The sequence below is a fragment of the Carcharhinus amblyrhynchos genome, chromosome 1, assembly GCF_965287045.1.
Source record: "Carcharhinus amblyrhynchos chromosome 1, sCarAmb.v2.hapA, whole genome shotgun sequence".
Classification (NCBI taxonomy): domain Eukaryota; kingdom Metazoa; phylum Chordata; class Chondrichthyes; order Carcharhiniformes; family Carcharhinidae; genus Carcharhinus; species Carcharhinus amblyrhynchos.
This window is the reverse complement of record NC_137324.1, coordinates 153274922-153300715: the sequence shown is the minus strand read 5'-3', so window position 1 is coordinate 153300715 and position 25794 is coordinate 153274922. Positions and strand designations below refer to the sequence as shown.

General features: G+C 41.1%; 1 protein-coding gene across 2 annotated transcripts in view; it reads right to left on the bottom strand.

The window, feature by feature from the left end:
- intu (inturned planar cell polarity protein) overlaps nt 1-25794 on the bottom strand; it is a 97800-nt gene that overhangs the window by 44637 nt on the left and 27369 nt on the right. For both annotated transcript variants that reach the window (XM_080193748.1, XM_080193759.1), the window contains one exon: nt 25386-25471. In XM_080193748.1, the coding sequence (XP_080049874.1) occupies nt 25386-25471 (86 nt within the window). The remainder of the gene's footprint in view (nt 1-25385; nt 25472-25794) is intronic.

The window sequence follows — 25794 nt, the reverse complement described above, 5'->3', positions numbered from 1 at the left end:
GTTTCCTACATGTAAATATTCAACTTGGTAATGTAAGAAAGCCAGCTGCTGATTTTCAGAGACACAGATTTGAGTTGGTTGGAGTAAAGAAGCTGAATAGCCCATCATGGAGCAGTGCCACATAATAAAGCAAGAAAAAAACTCTTAAAAGCTATTGGAAACTTAAAGTAGAAAGTGAGATAAAGTCTGCCTCACAATCTAGTGGGGATGTTGATCAGCAACGTTTATGCTCACTGTTGCACAATGGACAACATTACAGACACAAAAGTTCAATTCGTGTAGGTGAACACAAATATTTTACATGTAGGTCGTAATATTAACATTCATAGAGATTTATACCATAGAAAGTGTTTCAGCCCCTCCTGTCAGTGCACCATACTTTAGAGCTTGGAAACCTTAAGGTCAATTAATATCAGTACGTATTGCCAATCCAAGATAGTGCAAATGTGCAAAATTCACTGTTAGTTCAGCATTCACTCATAAAACTCAATAAATGCCACTAATCCACTAATGAAGTTATCAGTTGTCATAAAATTGAAAAACTAAAAGAATTAAAGTTTGAAAAAAGATTTGGAAAGTGTGGATAAAATACAAGTAATCAGAAGTGCAGAAAATGCTGAAAAAGTACATTAAGTCAATGAGTTGAAAAGTGAAAGACAGATTAAACTCAAACATTAACCCTTTAGACCAGTCAGCGCTATGCTGGATTGATAAACAGCATAAAACATTGGCAATCAAACAAAGAGGGAGGAAAAGACAATAACAGGGTTAATTCAAATCTAGTAATACTTTCATGTGATAATGGTTTTTAAGGTTTATGAAGAAAGATCACATGCTGGAAAGACACCAAATAAATGTACATTAAATTTGATAAGCCTATGAAAAATTGAAAAAAAGGAGTCTCCTCATTTCCTACTGAGGCAAAATACCAAGCAGCAGTCATACGACAAGAACCTTGAAGCAAATTTAGTCACTAGAATCTTTTCGTTCCAAACTGTAAAACGTCTGTTTACAACTCCATGGAGGACAACAGAAACAGCAACAGGTATAACTCTCATATCCCTTTCTGAGAGCAAATATTGACCCTCAACTATCCCATCCATTCTCCCACTGATAGGATTTCAAAACCAGAATTAAAGGTTTTACTTGAAGACCCAAGCCTCCACCCAAAAGCAAGGGTAACATCATTCTACGCTGAATTTGGACTGCAATATCTGAAAATGTCCATCGTAGCTAATTTCTCAAGATACATCAATATGTCAGATACACTGCTGCAATATTTTTCTTAGCTTTTAACACTCATCAGTAGGTTTCCTGCAAATAAATTTGTAAAATAGCAAACTGTGAAAAGATTCGGTATAAATTTATATGGCAGGAGTTCCCCCCAGTTTTTTCAGTGCAATTTACATAAAATAGGTCAAATCAGTGAAAAATCCCAAGAATTTCAAGCACAAATTGAGTTTCTTCAATCTTCTTCATTAGTTTAAATAACATCATGTTAGAAGCCATCAACAAAGGCGCAAGGTTGAATGAATCACCATTGCAGTTTTACACGACTTGTAGTCATTTACAAGCATTTGTGGGAATACTTAAGGAATTTTTTCAAGGTGCAAGGATCCCCATTAGCACATTTTATAAGCTTTAATTTACTGGAAGCTGAGTATTGTACACCAACATTTAGTCACTTCTAGCTGTTTGAACTAAACATTGACTAAAATGTTCATTATTCACGTTAATCCATTTTCAGCCATGTAAAGCTGCATAAAATTATCACTGACACCAAACCAAGCTTCTGGTTCTAGGTCAGTTGAAAGCACTTACTGTACTTAGTGTTTACCAATTGACAAAGTCAAACTTGGCTAAAAACTGGTAAAAACAAGGGGACTAGCTACAAGCTCAGAGCAATATTTGTTATGTGAAAACAAGATGCGTATGATAAAGTGATATCACGAAGATGAATGGAAAAGCAAATTGCATGGAGGGTGTGGAAAGTCTGCAGAGGGATCTGGATAGGCTAAGCAAGTGGGCGAGGACCTGGCAGATGGAGTATAATGTTGGCAAGTGTGAGGTTATCCACTTTGGCAGAAATAATAGCAGGAGGGATTATTATTTAAAAGGCGAAAAGCTGCAGCATGCTACGGGGGTCCTTGTGCACAAGTGGCAAAAACCCAGTCTGCAGGTGCAGCAGGTGATCAAGAAGGCGAATGGGATGCCGGCCTTCATAGCGAGGGGGATAGAATATAAAAGTAGGGAGGTCTTGCTGCAACTGTACAGGGTACTGGTGAGGCCGCAGTTGGAGTACTGTGTGCAGTTTTGGTCGTCGCACTTGAGGAAGGATATATTGGCCTTGGAGAGAGTGCAGAGGAGGTTCACTAGGCTGATACCGGAGATGAGGGGGTTGGATTATGAAGAGAGACTAAATAGACTGGGTCTGTACTCGGAGTTTAGAAGGATGAGGGGGGATCTTATAGAGACGTATAAGATAATGAAGGGGGTGGATAGGGTAGAGGTAGAGAGATTCTTCCCGCTTAGAAAGGATAGCAGGACTAGAGGGCACAGCCTCAAGATAAGGGGGGGGGCAGTTTAGATCGGAGTTGAGGAGGAACTTCTTCACTCAATCTCTGGAATTCTCTGCCCGTTGAAGTGGTGGAGGCTACCTCGCTAAATATATTTAAGTCACGGGTAGATGGGTTTTTGATAGACAAGGGAATTAAGGGTTATGGGGAGAAAGCGGGAAAGTGGAACTGATCCACTTCACATCAGCCATGATCTTATTGAATGGTGGGGCAGGCTCGAAGGACTAGATGGCCTACTCCTGCTCCTATTTCTTATGTTTTTATGCAATATCAGCTGAATTGAAAAGAACAAATTTCACCAAAAGGACAATTTACACTGAAGTAAAAGTTAATAGCAGAAAAATGATCAAAGCCAGACAGATAATCACAGCGGGTCAGGAAGAAGTCCTTATATGGCTATAAGCCAATGGAACACAATTTGGGATTACACACTTCTCCTTTGGCAGTCCCTCGGGATTGAGGATGACTTGCTTCCACTCTGGGGAGATGGATTCTGTGGTGACTGAATAGTCCAATCCTGGAGCAGAAGATTCTGTCACAGGCTTGGCAGGTGGAGTCTGATGAGATGCATGGGTGAAACTCTGGATTCTATGCTCTCTTTCCACTGTTTATGTTTGGCCTCTGCTTGTTCCACCCAATGACGCCTAAGGTGATTGGTGCCTTCGTGTATACTTCTAAGGCAATCAATTCTGATGTGGCAATGGCGATGTTGCATTTATTCTCCTCTATCCTCCGAGTGATCACTTGCCATTGTGGAGCTTGGAGTAAAGCACTTGTCTCGGGAATCTTGTGTCAGGCATGTGGACAATGTGACCTATCTATTGTAGCTAGTCAAATATGACCAGGGCCTCGATGGTGGGGATATGAATCTAGGAGAGGATGCTCACATTGGTACACCTATCCTGCCAGTAGATTTGCAGGATTTTGTGATAGCAGCATTGGTCATGTCTCTGGATATAAATGCATACAAAGTAGCAAAGATTAGTGGGAAACATAAGAACATAAGAAATAGGAGCAGGAGTAGGCCAACTAGCCCTTCGAGTCTGCCCCGCCATTCAATAAGATCATGGCTGATCTGTCTTGGCTCAGTTCCACATTCCCGCCCTCTCCCCATAACCCTTAATCCCCTCTCTCATCAAAAACCCATCAACCCACGTCTTAAAAATATTTAGCGAGGCAGCCTCCACCACTTCAACGGGCAGAGAATTCCAGAGATTCACCACCCTTTGAGTGAAGAAGTTCCTCCTCAACTCCGTTCTAAACCGCCCCCCTTTATCTTGAGGCTATGCCCCCTAGTCCTACTATCCTTTCTGAGCGGGAAGAGTCTCTCCACCTCTATCCTATCCATCCCAATCATCATCTTATACGTCTCAATGAGATCTCCCCTCATTCTTCTAAACTCTAACGAGTACAAGCCTAATCTATTCAGCCTCTCCTCATAGCTCAACCCCCTCAACTCCGGCATCAGCCTAGTAAACCTCCTCTGCACTCCCTCCAAGGCCAAAATATCCTTGCGTAAGTACGGCGCCCAAAACTGCACACAGTACTCCAGCTGCGGCCTCACCAATGCCCTATACAGCCGCAGCAAGACCTCCCTACTTTTATATTCAATCCCCCTTGCGATGAAGGCCAGCATCCCATTCGCCTTCCTGACCACCTGCTGCACCTGCAAGCTGGGTTTTTGCGACTCATGCACAAGGACCCCGAGGTCCCTCTGCACCGTCGCCTGCTGCAGTTTTTCTCCACGTAAGTAATAATCCTTCCTACCATTATTCCTACCAAAGTGGACCACCTCGCACTTGCCAACATTAAATTCCATTTGCCATTTCCTGGCCCATTCGCCCAGCCTATCTAGATCCTTCTGTAGACTCTCCCCCATACCCTCCGCACAATTTGCCTTTCCACCAATTTTGGTGTCATCAGCAAATTTCGACACCCTACACTCGGTTCCCTCCTCCAGATCATCTATATAAATGGTAAATAGCTGAGGCCCCAGCACCGACCCCTGGGGCACTCCACTAGTCACCATCCGCCAATCCGAATAGCACCCATTGACCCCCACTCTCTGCCTCCTATTTGACAACCAGTCCTCTATCCACGCTAACACCCTACCCCAACTCCATGCCCCCTGACCTTCTGTAATAACCTCTTGTGAGGTACTTTGTCAAACGCCTTCTGAAAATCCAAAAAGACCACATCCACCGGCTCCCTCTATCCACCGCCCTAGACACATCCTCATAGAACTCCAGTAAATTTGTCAGACACGACTTCCCTTTAAGGAAACCGTGCTGCGTCTGCTCTATCAAGCAGTTCCCCTCAAGATGCCTCGATATTTCCTCCTTGATGACGGATTCTAACATTTTACCTACAACAGACGTTAAACTAACAGGCCTATAATTCCCCGCCTTTTGCCTGGCACCCTTCTTAAACAACGGTGTAACATTAGCCGTTTTCCAACCTTGCGGCACTTCCCCGGAATCCAGCGACGTCTGGAAAATAACCACCAAGGCATCCACTATCACCTCCGCCATTTCTTTCAGGACCCTCGGATGCATTCCATCCGGACCTGGGGACTTGTCCACAATCAGCCCCTCCAGTCTGTCGAGCACCACCTCTCTAGTAACAGTAATGTCATCAAGACCCTCCAGTCCTACCATCTTTCCATCTCTAACATCCGGCAAATTATTCACGTCCTCCTCCGTGAAGACCGAAACAAAAACGTTATTCAAGACCTCCGCCATATCTAGAGGATTAGGAAATCTTTAAAGGTCAAGAGAAAGCCACGAAAAAAGCTATAAAGAAAAGTAAGACGTATTGAGAGTAAACTAGTTCAGAATATAAAAATAGACAGCAAAAGTTTCTACAAAATATATAAAATGAAAAAGAGTGGCTAAAGTAAACGTTGGTCCTTTAGAAGTTGAGAAGGGAGATGTAATAACTGGAAATAAGAAAATGGCTGAGGCATTAAACAGATACTGTGTGTCGGTCTTCACAGTAGAAGACACAAATAACATGCCAAAAATTAATAACAGGAAGGCTATGGCAGGTGAGGACTAGAAGCTATTATCACGAAAGGGTAGTGTTGGGCAAACTAATGGGCTAAAGATAGACAAGTCTCCTGGCCCTGATGGAATGCATCCCAGGGTACTAAAAGAGATGGCAGGGGAAATAGCAAATGCATTAGTGATAATATACCAAAATTCACTGGACTCTGGGTGATTCCCACAATTAGCAAAACAGCAAATGTGACGCCACTTTTAAAAAAGGAGGTAGACAAAAGGTGGGTAATTATAGTCAGGTTAGCTTAACTAGGGAAAATGCTTGAATCTATCATCAAGGAAGAAATAGCAAAACATCTGGATATAAATTGTCCCATTGATAAGACGCAGCATGGGCTCATGAAAGGCAGTTCATGTTTGACTAATTTGGTGGAATTCTTTGAGAACATTATATGCGCAATGAATAATGGGAAACCTGTGGATGTGGTGTATCTGGATTTCCAGAAGGCAATTGACAAGATGTTGCACCAAAGACTGCTGCATAAGATAAGGTTGCATGGTGTTATGGGTAATGTATTAGCATGGATAGAGGATTGGTTAACTAACAGAAAGCAAAGAGTGGGAGTAAATGGGTGTTTTTCTGGTTGGCGATAGTGGCTTGTGGTGTGCCTCAGGGATCAGTGGGACTGCAATTCTTTATGATTTACATAGATGATTTGGAATTGGGGACCAAATGTTGTGTGTCAAAATTCACAGATGACACTAAGATGAGTGGCAGAGCAAAGTGTGCAGAGGATGTTGAAAGTCTGCAAAGGGATATAGATAGTCTAAGTGAATGGGCAAGGGTCTGGCAGATGGAGTACAATGTTGATAAATGCAAGGTCATCCATTTGGTAGGAGTAACAGCAAAATGGACTCTTATTTAAATGGTAAAAAATTTCAACATGCAGGGAGTTGGTTTGCAGGTGCAGCAGGTAATTAAGAAGGGAAATGGAATTTTGTCCTTCATTGTTAGATGAATGGAGTTTAAAAACAATAAGGTTATGTTGCAGTTGCATAAGGTGCTGGGTGAGGCCACACCCAGAGTACTGCATACAGTTTTGGTCTCCTTACTTGAGAAAGGATATACTGGCACTGGAGGGGGTGCAGAGAAGATTCACTAGGTTGATTTCGGAGTTGAGAGGTTTGGGTTATGGGGGGAATACACTGGGGCTATACTCATTGGAATTCAGAAGAATGAGGGGAGATCTTATAGAAACATATAAGATTATGAAGGCAATAGATAAGACAGAAGCAGGGAAGTTGTTTCCACTGGCAGGTAAAACTAGAACTAGGGGGCATGGCCTCAAAATAAGGGACAGCAGATTTAGGACTGAATTTAGGAGGAACTTCTTCACACAAAGGGTTGTGAATCTGTGGAGTTCCCTCCTCAGTGAAGCAGTTGAGAATTTTGAACAGTAAAGGAATTAAGGGTTATGGTGAGTGGGCAGGCAAGTGGAGCTGAGTCCACAAAAAAATCAGCCATGATCTTACTGAATGGCAGAGCAGGCTTGAGGAGCCAGATGACCTACTCCTGCTCTAGTTCTTATGCTCTCTCCAGGCATTTGAAGTGTCTGCTGTATATTGTACATGTTTCTGATGCATACAGGAGGCTGGGGATCACGGTTGCTTTGTAGACCATGAGCTTGTGCTGGATCTGAGGTCTCAAGCTTTGAACTTTCTGCTCCTGAGGCATCTGAAGACTGCACTGGCGCATTGGAGTCAATACTGAACTTCACTGTCGATCTGTACTCGTGCCAAAAAGAGGCTTCCAAGATATGGGAAACGATCCACTTTTGACACCATGGTCCTGACAGGAGCAGACTGCAGAGCTTTGTTTTCCAAATGATTAGCCTGAGGCCCATTCTCTTACGTGACACAGTGAATATGTCGATGATAGTTAGTAGATTGGACTCATGAGTGTGCACACAGTCATAGCCTGTGTACTGCGGCTCAATGACAATATTTGGGGTAGTCTTGGTTTTGGTCTAGAAGCATCAGAAGTTGATCAGTTTTCCACTTGTCCTGTAGGTTAGCTCCACTCTGACGGGGAGCTTCAAAGTGATGGGATGGAGTGTTGCTGCAAGGAAGATGGAGAATCTTTCTGTAATTTCCACAGTCAGACCTGGTCACAATTATGTTGTCTCTGAGATCTCCCAGCATGCTCTCTTCCTTCCAGACAAGGGTAATGACGTTGTTGATTCTAGTCAAGAGTGCCTCTCTGCTGCATTTTAATACCTCCATGGGAATTCTTTCTGCACCAAGGCCGCCTTGTTTTTCAACTGCCAAATGGCTTTTTTGACTTCATGGCGAGCTGGTGTTGCACTGAGGCGGTGGCAGATAGCGTGTTGCAGGATGATGTCAAGGGCACTTGTGTCAAAGGCTACGTCTTGGTTGAGGAGCTGGTTGAAGTGCTCTCTCTAATGGGCATTGACTGCCTCTCTGTCTTTAATAAGCACCTCTCCATTCTGGCTCTCAGTGAGGTGGGTCCTTTGGTGCTCGGATCATAGATGGTTTTAGTTGCACTGAAGCCGCTCATGTAGTGGTTCTTGGTGAGTTTCTGGGTCTCCTATGCTCTTTGCACCCACCATCTGTTCTTTAGGTTGCAGGTTCTTTGTTGGACCTCGGCCTTCAGTTGCCTGTAGGCATTTTTCCTCTCACGTCAGTTTTCATAGAGCTTCCAGTTCAGAAACACCCAGAGTTTGTGGTCAAGGAGATCCTGGATCCTGATAATAGACTATTATCACCAGAGCAAGCAACTGCAAAGAGGTCCACATCACTTGCACCATGAGCGGAGCCAACTGCTGGACTGACCACCGACTAATCTGCTCAATCATCTCCCTCACCCTGGAATACAATAACCAAACCAACACTTCATCATGGTCTCAATTAACTCAAGGGTTAAAATGAGAAGCGTCTGATACTGATGAAATTATGATGTTATTATGATTACATAATGGCGATCTGGGCAGAAGGAGAAGTCCAATCTTTGTAGAATTACTGAGAGGGACATAGATCTGTAAATAAACAAGAATGTCATTTGTGAACAGTCTAAAGTTGCTTTCTTAGGTAAACAGGCAAACTGTTAAGAATCCCATTTAGACCCACAAACATGGAGCAAGGAAGTAAAAATCCAGAAAAGCCGCAATGGAAGACTGCAGACCTGACTGACCTACAGATCCTCGGAAGAAAGATTAAACAACTGAAGACCAACCTGAGAACCCACAGCGTTGTGAGTGCAGCAGATGCTATCTGAGATTCAAACCCAGCAGTCAGCACAGATCACAATATACAAACCAAACTACTGAAGCAGCAACAGATCCAGAGCTTAGGACAAGCATCGAGTGTATATTACCATTCCCAGAGACCTACTGAAGTGCTGAAGGCTCACAACACACTCAACACTAGGACCATTGGTAGAATAAATTTTGCAGATACAGAACAACTTCACATTTGTACAAAAAGGAACAAAACAATTGGGTCAGTGCTTTCCTCTTATGTAGTAGGAGCTATTGCAAATAATGTAATAGCAATAAGAAGGAGTCAATGAGGCTTCAAGCTCCTATGATGAAGTTCTCCAGGCATTCAATTTGTACTTCAGTTTTTGAAAAAATGTAATCACCAAAAGTGCAAAACTTAAAAAGAAAAAACAAAAAAAGGGTGAAAGCATGGAGACATTCATAAAAGACCTGTACAGGCCAACAGAAAATTGTGACTACAGAATTCTCAGAGATTAATACAACATCATTTAGTAGTTGGGAAAAGAGATACCACATTGAAACAAAGTCTACAAAGTCGGGGAAAAGTGCACCAACTCCCATTTTGAAATTGCTGTGGCAGGAAAGGCCTGCATAAGCAGGAAGAATGCCTAGCGGGGGAGCAGAGTGCCACAACCGTTGAAAGTAAAAACATTATAAAGTTGTCTGCTGATTGAAAACACATGCAGCCCACAAGAGGAGAAAATAACAAGGTCAAATCAAATACAAGGAATGGACGAGCCACAGGGAAAAAACAAACTGTCCTAGGAAAAGTTAATGAAACAGAAAATAATTACTGGAGCATTAAACTGAAAATGGATGGACTTTAAATCAGACACCGGTGTTTCACGCTTATCTGATGAAATAAAGTGGCTTACAGTCATCCTTCATCCAGCTCCAGGAGGGACTATACTGAAAGTATAGGTCAACACTTAACAAGATTAAGATAGAAGGATAAAGGAATCATTGAAACTCCCTTTGCCTGTCAAGAATTATAATTCTGAGCAAGAAAAAATGCTTACAATTTACATTGATTTACTGAGTTGATAAAATGGATGAGCAGTTCAATAATGTACGCAGAAATAAATTTCCAACATTATTTTCAGACTTTTGATGTTTTTGATTTGATTATTGTCACATCATTAGTATACAGTGAAAAGTATTGCTTCTTGACTGTACAGACAAAGCATACCACACTTAAAGAAGGAGAAGAAAGTGCAGAATGTCGTGTTACAGTCATAGTTAGGGTTTAGAGAAAGATCAACGCAGCCACTTCCATCCCCCAACCGAAAAATGCTTGCCAAGAACTGTTTTGATAAAATACAGTCTTTCTATTCTAAATAACTGCATCTAGACCCTGAACACAAGATGAAACACTAACCAGTCCACATCCAGAAAAGGACTAAGCATGATCTCTTCACAATCAAAGCTCACGCAGCAGTGTTTGAGAAGACAGATGATACGTGTTGAAGGGAAGCATCCTGCTGAATGAAGCAGGGAGATCTTGGTCAAAAATCACTCCCAAACAATCTACAATTATCTCAGATTGATCCCAATTGAATTGGTTTTGTTTAAAATTCTCAATAAAGATGTTGGATTCAGTATAAGATTGTGTCAATTGTAATTCTTGGGTTTCCAAAGCTTTGTGAGAGGTAAAATCACTTACCTCGCTAAATATTTTTAAGACGCGGGTTGATGGGTTTTGATAAGAGAGGGGATTAAGGGTTATGGGGAGAGGGCGGGAATGTGGAACTGAGCCACGACAGATCAGCCATGATCTTATTGAATGGCGGGGCAGGCTCGAAGGGCTAGTTGGCCTACTCCTGCTCCTATTTCTTATGTTCTTATGTTCTTAACTTGAGGAAGTGCATTTCTGGGTCATGGTAGGAGAGAATGGTTATTGGCATAGTAGGATATACAGATGGTCCTGGAGTAGATGAGAAATATTGACAACAGCAAGTGAGGAAAAATGGAGAATTGAATTGGGGCTTGTTTCACAGGCTGATTGGAGCACATGCAATAAGCATTTAAAACAGCATATGGGCTGTTAGCATGGTGGAAGTGCCAGGCAAAGGCAACAGCACTGCTTCACTCTCCCAAAATAGATTCAGTACAAGTGTGAACGTAACAGCTCCTACTGACTGAAGTAAAGTTTCTGCAGGAATAAAAACAGAAAATGAGTATTTCAGCAGGGCAGGCAGCATCTGTGAAGAAAGAAGTTAGTGGGCAGAATTTTAAGGCCTGTGGCAGCGGAGCCAGAAAATGCAGTAAGCCATTCAAAAGACTGACTTTAGTGGGATTGGCGAGAGGGACCATAAAATTCCACCCAATGTTGCAGGTTGATAATCTTTTATCAGAATTGAGGAAAAGTTAAAAGTGTAATAGATATTAAGCAAGCAAAAAGACGGTAGATGGAAAGTGAACAAAACAAAAGGTCTGCAATAGGACAGAAGATGGGAGCTATTACGTGACAGAGAGTGTTTGTGTGACAAGGTCAAAGGAAAGAGGTAGTGGAACAAGTAAAGAAAATCTAAATTTATAAATCAAAGCATGACAAAATGCATACAAATGTAAATAATCATACTAGCGCATTCCTTTATTGCCACCGCCATATGCCTTTGCTTCTCCTCATGCTCCTACAATGCACGTCCACAGTGGTTGTAACATTAATGGTGAAAAGAGACTCCATGTGGTCTTTGTCGGCAATCTTGAGCTCTTCTAGAACTCCTAAGTCCAGCTTCAGACTGCATCTTCTCAGCCTGCTTTGTAGCAACTTGGGCTGGATGGGGAGCATGAATGCTGACATCCTGACAAAGGATTATGCTTCATGATGTCAGGCATCGCAGCAATCCTTGCAATCTGCTCAAGAACACATTGATAAATTGATGAAACCCCTGGGAACCTCTTTGGACGTTGATATCAAGAGCCATGATGTTAATGTCTGAATATCCATTTAATCACTCAGCCCCTTGGTGAGTCATTTGTGCTGCAATGAAACCCAATATATCAGCCATTAGGTACCATAGGTGGGTTCCAGCATTATATAAAGCTCTAATAACATCATTACATTGTGCTTTCTTGCAGGCTTTCCGATTATTTCGATTATGTACACCCATTAGTCACCCTTGGTAGCTTTGCTCATTGAAATCCTCATCTGAGTCCTCTGCAGCCAAACTAGTATGCGACCATAAGACCTCTAGTAACTGGCACCTGCATTCTTTTTTCTCATGCCCTGGCTCCTGCCCAAGGCCTCATTGCATGAAGATTTCTCTCCTTTCCAAACCACTCAAATATATGCATTGTCAGTATCTGGGTTGGTGAGTGCCTCATCATCTTTAATGTCTGATTTGTCTTCTTCCACTGACTGAGGAGGTTCCAATTTTTGGGTATCTGAAATATAAAAGGGACAGAGATAGGTTGGAAGTGACAGGAAAAGAGGAAGTAAAATGTCCATGCCAACATCCTCTGCAATCTTAGAAATGATTGACCAACAAGGGAGAAGTGTGATAAAAAGAGGAACTCATATGCAAATACCCACATCATAAATTATTTTTGCACTGCAAGTAGGCATGGCCTCAGCAAAGCCATTTTCCATGATGCCAGCACCATCTCCTCCACTGATGTTAAAAAAAGTGCAGGTACATTTGCCCTCCTCAATTTTTTGCTGTTGCTTGCTGTTGTGAGTCACTTCCTCCTGAAAACAAGTGGGAAATGCATCAAGAAATGTCGTGCAATATGCTTGGGCGATATGGATGTCATGGTTCAATAGCTGTCAATATACCAATTTTGACTTTCGCATATGAGGCTTACAATAGTGCTTAGTGCGCGGATGTGATAAAGCACATGAGTTGAAGAAATGAGTCCTGATTGCTAGAGATTGTTGATAGGTAGGTGATGGAGGTGTCGAGAATTGAGCCGTGGATGAAACTACAGATGCAGCTGGTAAAATATGACACTGAAGTTCATCACTTACTTTAAAAACCTAATACGAATGTTAAACTTCTTCCTGCACTCTATGCTTGTTTAACGAGCAATACCCCTAGATTGAAATCCATTGCCATTTCTTCCCTGTCTCCTGAGCATGTGTGTCAAGGGATTCATCCACCCCAAGATGCAGACCTCTTTCTCCTTTCCACCATTTTCACCAAGGCTTCCAGTCTGAAATCATCAATGCGTAACCCCTTGAATGCCCAACTGTCACTTCTTGAAACCACAATGCACCCCCCCCTTTATGAGGTACAGGTTTCCTTCAAGTACCGTAGACACTCATGATCTTAGGCCCTCTTCGGATGTTTGCAGCCAATGAATGCAGCAGCACTAGCTGCACACTGAAGTAATTTAAAAGAGCATAAATTTAACATGTTGCCTGCAATGCTTTGAATGGTTGCAATGCTACGAATGTTCACTGGTTAACAGCACACCCCAATCCCTGTGAGCATTTTTAAGTCTTATACAAAGGCTCCTTCCAAGTATTTATCCTACAATTCAGTCAGCAATTCTTTCTGACTGCTACCAAACATTTTGTATCGGAAGCAATTCTTGAATTTGTCTTTTTTTAATGAATGTGGATGATTTGAAAATTCAACTCTTCCATTTAAGAGCAATATGAGTGCAAAGGTCATTTTAGAAGCCATTCTTACCGACTTTTTTAATTCCATGATACAAAGAGAAAATAGACTTGCTTCTTTCCTAACTGCAATATTTATGGCAGCACCAGGGGATTAGAAAAAAGTCATACTTTTCTTTCTTGAAATTCAGATCACGTGCATGAAGGCATTCTAATGTTGCTTCTAAATTAATCAAATACTCTTCTTCACTGGACCCTGTAATTAAAATATCATCCAGGTAACATTGTACACCAGAGAGACCACTTAAAATATGATCCATCGATCTTGGAACAGGGCTGGAGCAGATGTTATTCCAAAAGGCAATATTTTCTAACAAAAAAAATCTTTATGAGTAATGATGGTAAGTAATGGTTGCGATTCAGTGGACACATGCATCTGTAAATATGCTCGTGAAAGATCAATCTTGCTGAATTTCTGCCCACCTGGTAACCCAGCAAACAAATTTTTAATTCAAGGAAGCAGATATTCATCAGCACACAACACTGGATTTATGATTGTTTTAAAATCACCGTAAGTATTAACTTAAACATCTGATTTCATGACAGATACGTTGGGGGTAGCCCGTCACTTATTGTAACCGGCTCTAGCACACCAGTGTTAATGAGTCATTTCCATTCTTCTTCAACCTTGGGATGAATTGCATATGACACCACTCTTGCTTTGAGATTTTTGGTTGACTTTCAGGCTTTATCTTGAATTTCACTTAACTCCCTTCATTGAGCCAAGTTTCTCTTCGAGTACACTCTTGTATTTATCCAGAAGGTGCTGTTTTGATCAGTCTGTTGACAGTATTCCAGTTGAGCTTTACCTTCTCCAACCATGATCTCCCAAATATAACTGGAAAATTACCATGGGTCTTATGGATAGGCAATTCTGCTAGTGGTTCACTCAACTCTATGATGACCATGATGTAACCTTCTAATGGCACAATTTCTTCCTTGTATGTCATAAAAAGCACATCTATTGGTTTTAAAGGAATCTCTCAACTTCTCTTGCTATATAGACTTAGGAATTAAAAATGCAGCAACACCAAAGTGCTGTCATATGCAATTCATCCAAGGTCAAAGAAGAATGGGAATGACTCGTTAACACTGGTGTACTGGAGACGGTTACAATAAGCGATGGGTTACCCCCATCATATCTGTCATGAAATTAGTTGTCCACTTAACTTCAGAATCACCCAGAATCTATGGGATTGACCCTGTATTGATAATGTGCTCAGATGGTGGTCTTCATCATATTTCTGGGCAATTTTCCTTGGATAGCCTCATTTTGGAGACCACAAACTGGGCAATCTTGAAGAGAATCCTCTAACGACTCACCAAACTCAACGTTGTGCCAGCCTTAATAAGTTTGACACTAATAGAGCAATACTTTCGCCTTCCATTTGATTCCTTCGGTGGAACCAGAGCATTCCGCGATGATTAGTGGCTTTGGAGCATAAAGCCCTTCGAAGATCTATATCAAGTCACTGAAAGTTTTGGATCCTGTGTTTGCTAAATGAACTAAGCTTCAGAGCAAATGGTCAGTTTTACTTCCTACTGTACTGAGAAAAGCTGGTTATGAGCAACTCATTTGCAATTTTATTTGTTTGTAAAATATAACGAAAATGCATGCACTGCAAAGGAACTTCATGACTCAGTTTCTTTATTGAAAGACCCCATGGATTCTAATTGACTTGCCATTTCTCTTCCAGGCACTAGCAGTTCGAGACTGCCCAGTATTTTACTTTATTTGACTACCTTCCCAGTAATCTCCCTTTTACCCTGGAGACAGTTCACGTGATGATTTTTCTTCAAATTTTTCTTTTCAAATACGCTGGATACTGCCTAGAATTTCACCCCTCTCTGATCAGAAAAACCCTCACTATTTAAAACCATATAGTAAGCTTTTCTTATTTGGTCTTCCTGGCACTGGCAGTTCAATTTTTAATCTTGTTGTTGCTTTACCCCAGCCTTCTAATATTTGAAGTGTGAGAACCCACAAATCTTTTCCCTCAACTCAGATTTTTTTCTCAATATTCTCAATGAAACAAAATTCTAACTTGTCGCCACTTTTCTTTGTTCTAACTACATGAGGGATTGTGGGTTTTAACATAAAGCTATGTAGTTGGCAAACGTAGATTCAACCAACAACAGATTTACTCTAGGAGGCAATGAGTGTACAGAGTGCAAACTGCAAGTAGAATAGCAGCCTCTAAAACACCCTAATGACAAATCATGTGACTGGTTTTTAAATCAATCATGCAACCCTTTTTAACATATAGTATATTACCACTAATTTAGAACTATATTCAAACAACACTAAACACGGACAGCACCATAAATTGAATCCAAAACCTACTCATTATTTCACAGTTCATGTGAAAGTGAGATTCATTAGCAATTCATTGACAAAGAGCTTCAGAAAAAATAAATAATAACAGCTGAAACAAAATGACATATGTCAAAACGCTGGAAGGGCAATTTTTGAAACTTGGCAGATTATAGAGAGGAAAAACAACTTGTGTGTTTAACAATCAGTATAATTAATGGCGTTTAAAGGTCAATGGAAGAGATGATGTGAGTGTTAAGTGGCCAATGAAAAAGGATCAACGGAAAGCAAAGTTGCTTTCATTTTACATCACTTGCAAAGGCCAACATAAGGCACCATATGTGCTACACTCCTGTAACAAGCAAAGCAAAATACAAAATTTAACAGAATATCTTACACGAATATCGCTTACAACATTAAATCTTTAATTATATTGTTGCTCGAGGGAAAAGGGGGGAGTCGAGGGAAAAGGGGGGAGTCGAGGGAAAAGGGGGGAGTCGAGGGAAAAGGGGGGAGTCGAGGGAAAAGGGGGGAGTCGAGGGAAAAGGGGGGAGTCGAGGGAAAAGGGGGGAGTCGAGGGAAAAGGGGGGAGTCGAGGGAAAAGGGGGGAGTCGAGGGAAAAGGGGGGAGTCGAGGGAAAAGGGGGAGTCGAGGGAAAAGGGGGGAGTCGAGGGAAAAGGGGGGAGTCGAGGGAAAAGGGGGGAGTCGAGGGAAAAGGGGGGAGTCGAGGGAAAAGGGGGGAGTCGAGGGAAAAGGGGGGAGTCGAGGGAAAAGGGGGGAGTCGAGGGAAAAGGGGGGAGTCGAGGGAAAAGGGGGGAGTCGAGGGAAAAGGGGGGAGTCGAGGGAAAAGGGGGGAGTCGAGGGAAAAGGGGGGAGTCGAGGGAAAAGGGGGGAGTCGAGGGAAAAGGGGGGAGTCGAGGGAAAAGGGGGGAGTCGAGGGAAAAGGGGGAGTCGAGGGAAGGGGGGGAGTCGAGGGAAAAGGGGGGAGTCGAGGGAAAAGGGGGGAGTCGAGGGAAAAGGGGGGAGTCGAGGGAAAAGGGGGGAGTCGAGGGAAAAGGGGGGAGTCGAGGGAAAAGGGGGGAGTCGAGGGAAAAGGGGGGAGTCGAGGGAAAAGGGGGGAGTCGAGGGAAAAGGGGGGAGTCGAGGGAAAAGGGGGGAGTCGAGGGAAAAGGGGGGAGTCGAGGGAAAAGGGGGGAGTCGAGGGAAAAGGGGGGAGTCGAGGGAAAAGGGGGGAGTCGAGGGAAAAGGGGGGAGTCGAGGGAAAAGGGGGGAGTCGAGGGAAAAGGGGGGGAGTCAAGGGAAAAGGGGGGAGTCGAGGGGAAGAAGGGGCCAGGGAAAGAAGGGTAAAGGGAACAAGAGAGAGAAAGAAAAAGAGGGAATGAGAGAGTGGGCAAGGGAAAATAAGAGAGAGAGAGAGAGAGAGAGAGAGAGGCCGATCATACTGGACTCAAATGTATTAAATTATCTACTTCCCAGCCATGAAGTACTGTTTTGTGTGACAACTAAGCAACTCTGCAAGTTAGAATGGTCTTTGTGGGATTTTACATTCTGTAATCAAAATATTTATTTTAACTGCACTTCTTCATTTAATGTTAATCTTAGAACTCAAAACAGCAAAAATAGAAAATGTATACAAGTAATGACAAAATTCTGGGACAACATAAGAAATAGGAGCAGGAGTAGGCCATCTAGCCTTTCGAGCCTGCCCCGCCATTCAATAAGATCATGGCTGATCTGTCGTGGCTCAGTTCCACATTCCCGCCCTCTCCCCATAACCCTTAATCCCCTCTCTTATCAAAAACCCATCAACCCGCGTCTTAAAAATATTTAGCGAGGTAGCCTCCACCACTTCAACGGGCAGAGAATTCCAGGGATTCACCACCCTTTGAGTGAAGAAGTTCCTCCTCAACTCCGTTCTAAACCGCCCCCCCTTTATCTTGAGACTGTGCCCCCTAGTCCTACTATCCTTTCTGAGCGGGAAGAGTCTCTCCACCTCTATCCTATCCATCCCATTCATCATCTTATACGTCTCAATGAGATCTCCCCTCATTCTTCTAAACTCTAACGAGTACAAGCCTAGTTTATTCAGCCTCTCCTCATAGCTCAACCCCCTCAACTCCAGCATCAGCCTAGTAAACCTCCTCTGCACTCCCTCCAAGGCCAAAATATCCTTGCGTAAGCACGGCGCCCAAAACTGCACACAGTACTCCAGCTGCGGCCTCACCAATGCCCTATACAGCCGCAGCAAGACCTCCCTACTTTTATATTCAATCCCCCTCGCTATGAAGGCCAGCATCCCATTCGCCTTCCTGACCACCTGCTGCACCTGCAAGCTGGGTTTTTGCGACTCATGCACAAGGACCCCAAGGTCCCTCTGCACCGTCGCCTGCTGCAGTTTTTTGCCACATAAGTAATAATCCTTCCTACCATTATTCCTACCAAAGTGGACCACCTCGCACTTGCCAACATTAAATTCCATTTGCCATTTCCTGGCCCATTCGCCCAGCCTATCTAGACCCTTCTGTAGACTCTCCCCCATACCCTCCGCACAATTTGCCTTTCCACCAATCTTGGTGTCATCAGCAAATTTCGACACCCTACACTCGGTTCCCTCCTCCAGATCATCTATATAAATGGTAAATAGCTGAGGCCCCAGCACTGACCCCTGAGGCACTCCACTAGTCACCATCCGCCAATCCGAATAGCACCCATTGACCCCCACTCTCTGCCTCCTATTTGACAAAGTTTGGAATCAAAATATTTAATTTTTAAAAATTCTTCATGTTTGTAACTTTATATTGCATCACAAATGTGGGTCTGCTGCTGATGTATACCCTGATTCAATAGTGTTAGCCATTCTCTGAAGTGGTCTGGTTGACATAACATCTCCAGTATCATTGTGCCATATGACACAAAACTTTTGATAAGGACAAAGACCAAGGCTCCTCCAGCACTAGATCTGGGCTCTCTTTTATCTCCCTTACTCAGTCACATCTTCTTGAACATGAACCAGGCCTGCACCACTACCTAACTTAAGCATTCAATGTAGATACAATAGGATAATACCACGATGGGAAAATACAATTACGAGAGATCAGGCAAATGACTCTCTGTGTCATAAATCTATCCCTGCTTCTGTAAGAGTTAACAGGATTAGTTCCAGTGAAACAATCAGATCAAAGGTTTTGTCAGCTTTTTAAAAATAATTATGAACAGGTTAAAGTGAAAAAGGAAAGACTATTTCTTCTAGTTGGGGAGTCAGATGCTGGTAGTTTTCAAATGACTATGCTTCATAGGAGAGCAAGCAGACAAGTTGGGAGAAATGTTTTTACACAGAGGACTGCTGGAAAAGAGGCAACAATATTGCACCTTTTAAAGAGAAATTGTACTATATATTTAAGCAGAAGATACAGAGACAATAAAGGGTCAGTGGGATTAATTTTGATTGCATTAAGAGAAAGATGACATTGTCATGATTAGTTGAATGGCTCCTGACTTATAAATTCCATGACGTAAAGTGATACCATCCTTTAGAGATCAGGAAGCTCAGCTAAATAATTTTTAATGGAACTCTCTTCTGAAACAAGAGGTGGCAGACAGATATCAAACAATAAATTAAGGCAGAGGTTCCTAAACTGGGGTCCGCAAAGGGTTTCCAGGGATCCATGAAACTGGCGACTGTCAGTGACTGACAAACGACTATTTGAATGAGTAAAGTTTAAAAATAATCAGGTAGGCTGACCGATTCGCAATACTCCAAGAGGCCTTGCTCTAATTGGTCTGCTTGATTTCTTCTGAGCAAGATGACATGATAGAGAGGTGGCGTAATGGGGTGTCATAGCAAGTAGGCAGTGCTTGGAGACAGCAGGTGGGTGGTCCGACCTTGGACCGAGTGTTTGAAAGGTGAGTGTATGAGAGCGGGAGATGGATAGATAGAGAGAGAGGGGGTGAGTTGGGGGGTGAATGTGAGTGAAAAGAGAGAGGGATAAGTGTGTGTGAAGGAGAGAGATGCGAGAATCAAGTTTTCAGCATCAATTCTCCCATTGAAAATGACAAAAGGTAAGACTTACAAGTATGTTTTTTACAAGAGAACTTTTTAATTATCAGGTTAGCCACTTCTGAAGTGGATACTACTTCCAGCAGTTATTGCTAAGGGTCATAGGAAGCTGTCTTGGCCAAGGATTAATGCCAGGGTGCCATGTAACAGGCAAATATACTTGTGACTGTGTGTTTCGTCCTAATTTCTAATATGTGCCTTGATATAGGTAGAAAATATTTGTTTACACTTGATTTGTGTTTGCATCTCTTTCAGGCAAACAAAGGGGTATCGACATTATGATATTATTTGGGGTTCCCCAAAGTTCTTGGGAGGTCACAGTTGTGTGTGAATCCTGGCCAAAGATTTGCACCAACACTGCTCTTGAACAAACACTGTCTGCAAAATAAATGGAAATGCTCAGTTGTGAACAGTCAGTTTGGTATATTATGCATTAGAGAGCGCAGGAGGAAACTATTGCATGGCCATATGGCTGAGACGGTTTAAAAGAAAAACATAGCCAGCAGAATGCAAAGCTGACAACGTAGAGTTTGTTCCAATTTACAATGAATGTTGGCAGTCAACAGACATCCACTTCCCGCTGATAAAATTATAAATCACATTTCACATCCCATTGTGAACATCTGGAATTCGGTCTTATTAACTGAACTGTACAATTCATGACAGCTGTTCGTATTCAGCTAGAACTTCTAAATTCAGTCTTAACAGTTAAACTCAAATTAGAAAACGATATCTGCAGTAATTCAGTTATATAAATGTTGAAAAACTGATCTAAGAATTATATAGAATTTTTTTAGCTTGAACAGATTTATATTTGATTAATGTGAAACATTCAGTTTATTCCCATTTCCTTAAATCTAATACTATGGTCAAATTTATATTGTTCAAGAAATGCAAAAAAAGGGCTAGAAAACATGTTAAAATGTATTAATGGAATATATCAGAAGTTTACTGTGGTTTTAAATTAAAATTTGAAACACAATGGAAGGCTGTGCATAGTAAACAAAGTACAAAGTGTACAAAAAGAAAGTGTACAGCAACTTTTGCTACCAAATAAACTTGTTGGGTTTTAAACTGGTGTTGTGAGACTTCTTACAGTGTTTACCTAAGTTCAACGCTAGCATCTCCACATCATTACAGTAAGCTAACCATACTGAATTTTAAAGAAAAAGAGGATTGAAGAAAATAAATAGAATTGATACAAAACATGAAGATTATACAATGAGTATGAGTAGTGGATGTCCTGCAACATGGATCAGATTAATTAAAAGGTACCACTATGTGAAATTAAGTCATTTATGGGTCTATGAAATTACATACTTAAATGCTATTTTGTGATTAAGCAGAGTGTTAGGCAAATATGTTTTAACTTAAAGGGAAATTATATCCATTTTAATTGTCATCTACTTCTAATGTTTTACTGGTAACTCTAGATAAGCTCATCTAAACCAGGAGAAAGTTCTATGAATGATTAAATGTTATTATGTCAAAGTTCCACTTCAATTTTAACTATGCAGATATCTGTTGTCAGACTGTCTCTGCTAGCACTTTTTAATAGTTTAAATTATGCACAGCAAAAGAACTGAAAGCAATTTAATTTCAGAATTGAAAGCATTTTAATTTCAGTTTTCCCCTCTACAAATTTATTGCAATTGTGTCACAATACTAAAAAATGATGTAGCTAAAAGAAACTGATTTTATGCATGATCAGTGGACAGAAACTATGCCACTAGTAACAAAAGCAGTAAGTGCTGGGTAAATTCAGGAGATTTGTGGAGAGGGAAACAGAGTTAATGTTTCTTGATTCCAAAGAAGAGTCAGATTCCGTTTCTCTCTACAGATGCTGCAAGGCTGGCTGAGTTTTTTAGCACTGTTTTTATTTCAGATTTCACCCATCCACAATATTTTGCTTTTATAACTATGCCATTATGTATGGCTGGCACTGTCATCGCAGTAGGATAGGACAAATATACTCACTGCATACATAATAGAGATGAACTATCCTTACAATCTTGCAGCTGATTTAAATTAGCCTCACAGTTCATGCTAAGTACTACACTAAAGTAATGGTAAATAAAACTTCTTACAGTGAATCCTAAGTAATGAACACAAACAACAGGCATTGGTTATCATTAGTTGCAAATGTTTTTATTTTGAAAATGGGCATTTATGTACCTCAAAAAACATCCGCAATCTTGAAGACCACATCAAGCTTATTCTCTTGACCCTGGGAATTTGAAAGGAGATAACAAAACTGGTGCGCCAAATACAGTGAACCTGTTCCAAACACCCTCAGATCAAATGGGGAGGCAATAATGTTACCAGATTAGAAATCCAGAGGCCCAGATTAATGCTCTAATGACATGGGTTTCGAATCCCACCATGGCATCTGGTGGAATTTAAATTCAGCTAACAAATATGGAATTAAAAGATGATCAAGTCTTGGTAAAGTCAGCATTGGGTCACAATGCCCCTTTAAGTAAGGAAATCTGCCTTCCTTACCTGGTCTGGGCAACATGTTAATGACTCTAGCCAAACAGCAATGTGGCAGACTCTAAATGCCCTCTGAAAGGGTTTAACAAGCCAAGTTGTATCAAGGAATTGAAACTGGACAGATTACCCAGTATCAACCTAGACACTACAAATGATAACAGCAAACTCTGCCCTATCAACCTTGCAAAGACCTCCTTACCAACATCTGGGGGCTTGTGCCAAAATTGGGAAAGATGTCCCGTAGGCTAATCAAGCAACAATCTGGTACAGTCATACTCATGAATCAGATCTTAAGCAAAATGTCCCAGACACTACCATGTCCCAATGCCAAGACCAAACAATCAGAGGTGGTGGTGGCACAAGGGCATATAGTGAAGAGGGAATTGCCCTGTGAGTTCTCCAAGTGTGTCCTGCTGATTTATCAAAATAAATAGTCAACCTGGGATGGCATGAAGCATTGCTCCATGATCACAATGAATAATAATAGCAGTAAGATGCAAGTTTTCATCATATTTCTGGACATTCTCTTCTTCACAGTCATAGTTATTTTCTTTCATGTTGTGAATTATTTTTGTGAAACACAACTTGTTTTTCTTAGAGGTACCCAGATTCTTCTTCAGAATATTCTTCTCAGGGCAAGCTGATCTAGTTAACAATCTTTTGCAATGTGACCCATTTTGCCACAATTCTTGCATTGGCTATCTTTGCTCCGGCATTCATTGAATGGTCCATTTTAGCACATTTGTGACATGCTTGTTGCTGTTTTGCCTTCTTATGGGTAGTTCCCAACTTGTGGATCTTCATTCCTGCATCAAATTGTCAAGCCTCTTTAGCAGTCAATTCCATCAACTCTACTGCTGTTTTTAAATTAAAAATATGTTCAGTAAGCAACCCCTTTGCATAGCCTAATTTTGGAGACCACAAACTAGACGGTCTCGAAGAATATCTTCTAATAACTCATCAAACTCAAAATGTTGTGCCAGACATGTGCCAAACTGAGCAATGCTTTTGCCTTTCCCTTGATTCCTTTGGTGGAACCTGAATGGTTAAATGGTCGAGTAATGCCCTTCAAGGATCTTTACCAATCCATTATAAGTTTTTGTTCTTGGCTTTGCTGGATGAACCAAAGCACCAGAGCAAATTGAAGGTTTTAGTTCCTATTGATCTGAGAAAAACTGACACAAGCAACTTATTTGCAATCTTACTTGCTTGTATTAAGTACTAAAACCACTAAGTCTAAGAACTTTTTGATTCACTTGCTTCACTGAAATGACCCATGGGCTCTAATTGACCCACCATTTCTCTTGCAGACACTAGCGGCCCGAGGTTGTTCAGTATATATTTTATTTTCTCTCTTCCCAGTGTTCCCCTTTTTACCCTGGAGGCCCAAATGTATTCCATTTTTTTCAAACTACCCCAACCGTACTGCAAAGTAGCCCTCTTAAGACGATGGAGAGCTTTTTCTTACTTAGTCTTTCTGGCATCAGCAGTTCAATCTTTAATCTTGGTGCTGCTTCCCCTCATCTTTGTAACATTCGAAGTGTGAGGATCCACAATGTTTCTTCTACTTAGGATCATTTCTCCGTGTTCTCGATGAAACAAACCCCAACTTGCCACCAATTTTCTTTTTGTAATGTTCTAACTACGTTTGGGGTTGAATGTTTTAACAAAATGAAAAGATGCGGTTTGCACACACACACACGTTCAATCTAAAAACAACAGATTTATTGAAAGAAATGTTCTCTTCACAGAGTACAAACTGCAACTAAAAGCAGCACCTGTGAAACATTCCAATGACATCATCATCAAATCATGTGATCAGCTCCTAAAGCAATCATGCAACATTTTTAAATATATAACACTCAAAATGAAGCCGGTCTAGGAACTGGAAATGTTCAAGCTCATTTGTACTTCTGAAATTAAGATGCCTCTTCAAGAGAAAAGCAGAAACAGCTTTACTTACCATCTGCCTACGTCGTAGCCAAGAAGAGAATATTTGACAGAAACACTGGGTGCATAAAATGTTAAAATATTCCACTCATCAAAAACAATATTAGTGAAAAGGTGGAGCTTCTCTTTCTTTATCAAAACATTTTTAGGGGCTCAACATGGTATTTTGATAATATTTAATCATCAAATTACTTCAGTTTATATTACCCTTAATAGGCCTCAAACTACAATTATGGTTGAGGTCACACAGTAGAAAATGTCGACACAAATGTTGCCTTACTGAACTTTTTAAGCTTCGAAAATATTGGCCCAGATTTTGCTGTCAAAATAACAGGGAAGTTAATGGTAGTTGTATTATTTAAGCACAAATTATACAGAAAGCCCAGCAGGTGCAAAATTAAAGCAAAATACCTAATAAGTTATTAGCTGAGGTGGACTATTCTGCCATTAGCTTCACAAAACAGAGTTTCATTGTCTGGCTCTATACTAAAATACATTGAATGGTGTGAACTTGCTGTATCTGCGATAGACATGAACTAAACACTTCAAAAAGGTAAATATTGTCACTGCTAGCACCAATATATTTTAACAACATGATAGCCATCAACCACTTTGAAGAGGTTGAAAATTAGCCAGGTGTGAGGGAGCCTCAATTAATTAGATTTAATTGCTGCTGGAGTTATTAAAAATATCCAATTCAAGCATTTATTTTCTGCTCTTCATTTCTTTCTCACTAACAAACATTTCTTTTCCTATTTCTTTCTCTGAAACCGATTTGTCGTTTAATTCACTAATTTACACATTTTTCACTGTCGGTCCTTAAATCAGGTTGGTGAAGGAAATACACAAACATTTGTCAATTTTCAGCACAGGAATCTGGCTGAATAGATTATCTGCCTAATTTTAATTCTAATCAGTTGAATGGAATTGAAAACAGACAGGTCCTATAATGAGTAATCCACTTTAACAGGTATCCAACAATGTGTTTTGTTAAAACCAAAGGGAACAAAGCAAAATAGTTTCCATGATAAACAGTATTGTTTCAACATCACTAATAAGGAGCATAAACATACCTGCATTGGACACGGAATACATGATAAAACCCGCTCAATGTTCTCAGTAGTTACTTCCACATCATTCACAGCAATTAGTACATCACCTAATGGGCAGAAGTTCAACATAAGTACTTACTATTTCAGAAATTTAGGAACAAACAAGCAAATACCATCTTAATCTTCAATTACTTTCCAAAAGTAACTCTACGTGTTACATCCTTGAAGAATTCCAGTAAATTTATAAGCATAACTTCCCTTTCATTAATCCATGCTGATTCTGTCTCTGCTATAAAATCCTTGATAATGGACTCTAGAATTAATGGACTCAGGCTGACTGGTCTACAATTCAGTTTTCTATCACCCTTTTTAAATAGTGAGTTACATTAGCTACCTTCCATATCTCTAGAAACGATTCCCGAGTCTACAG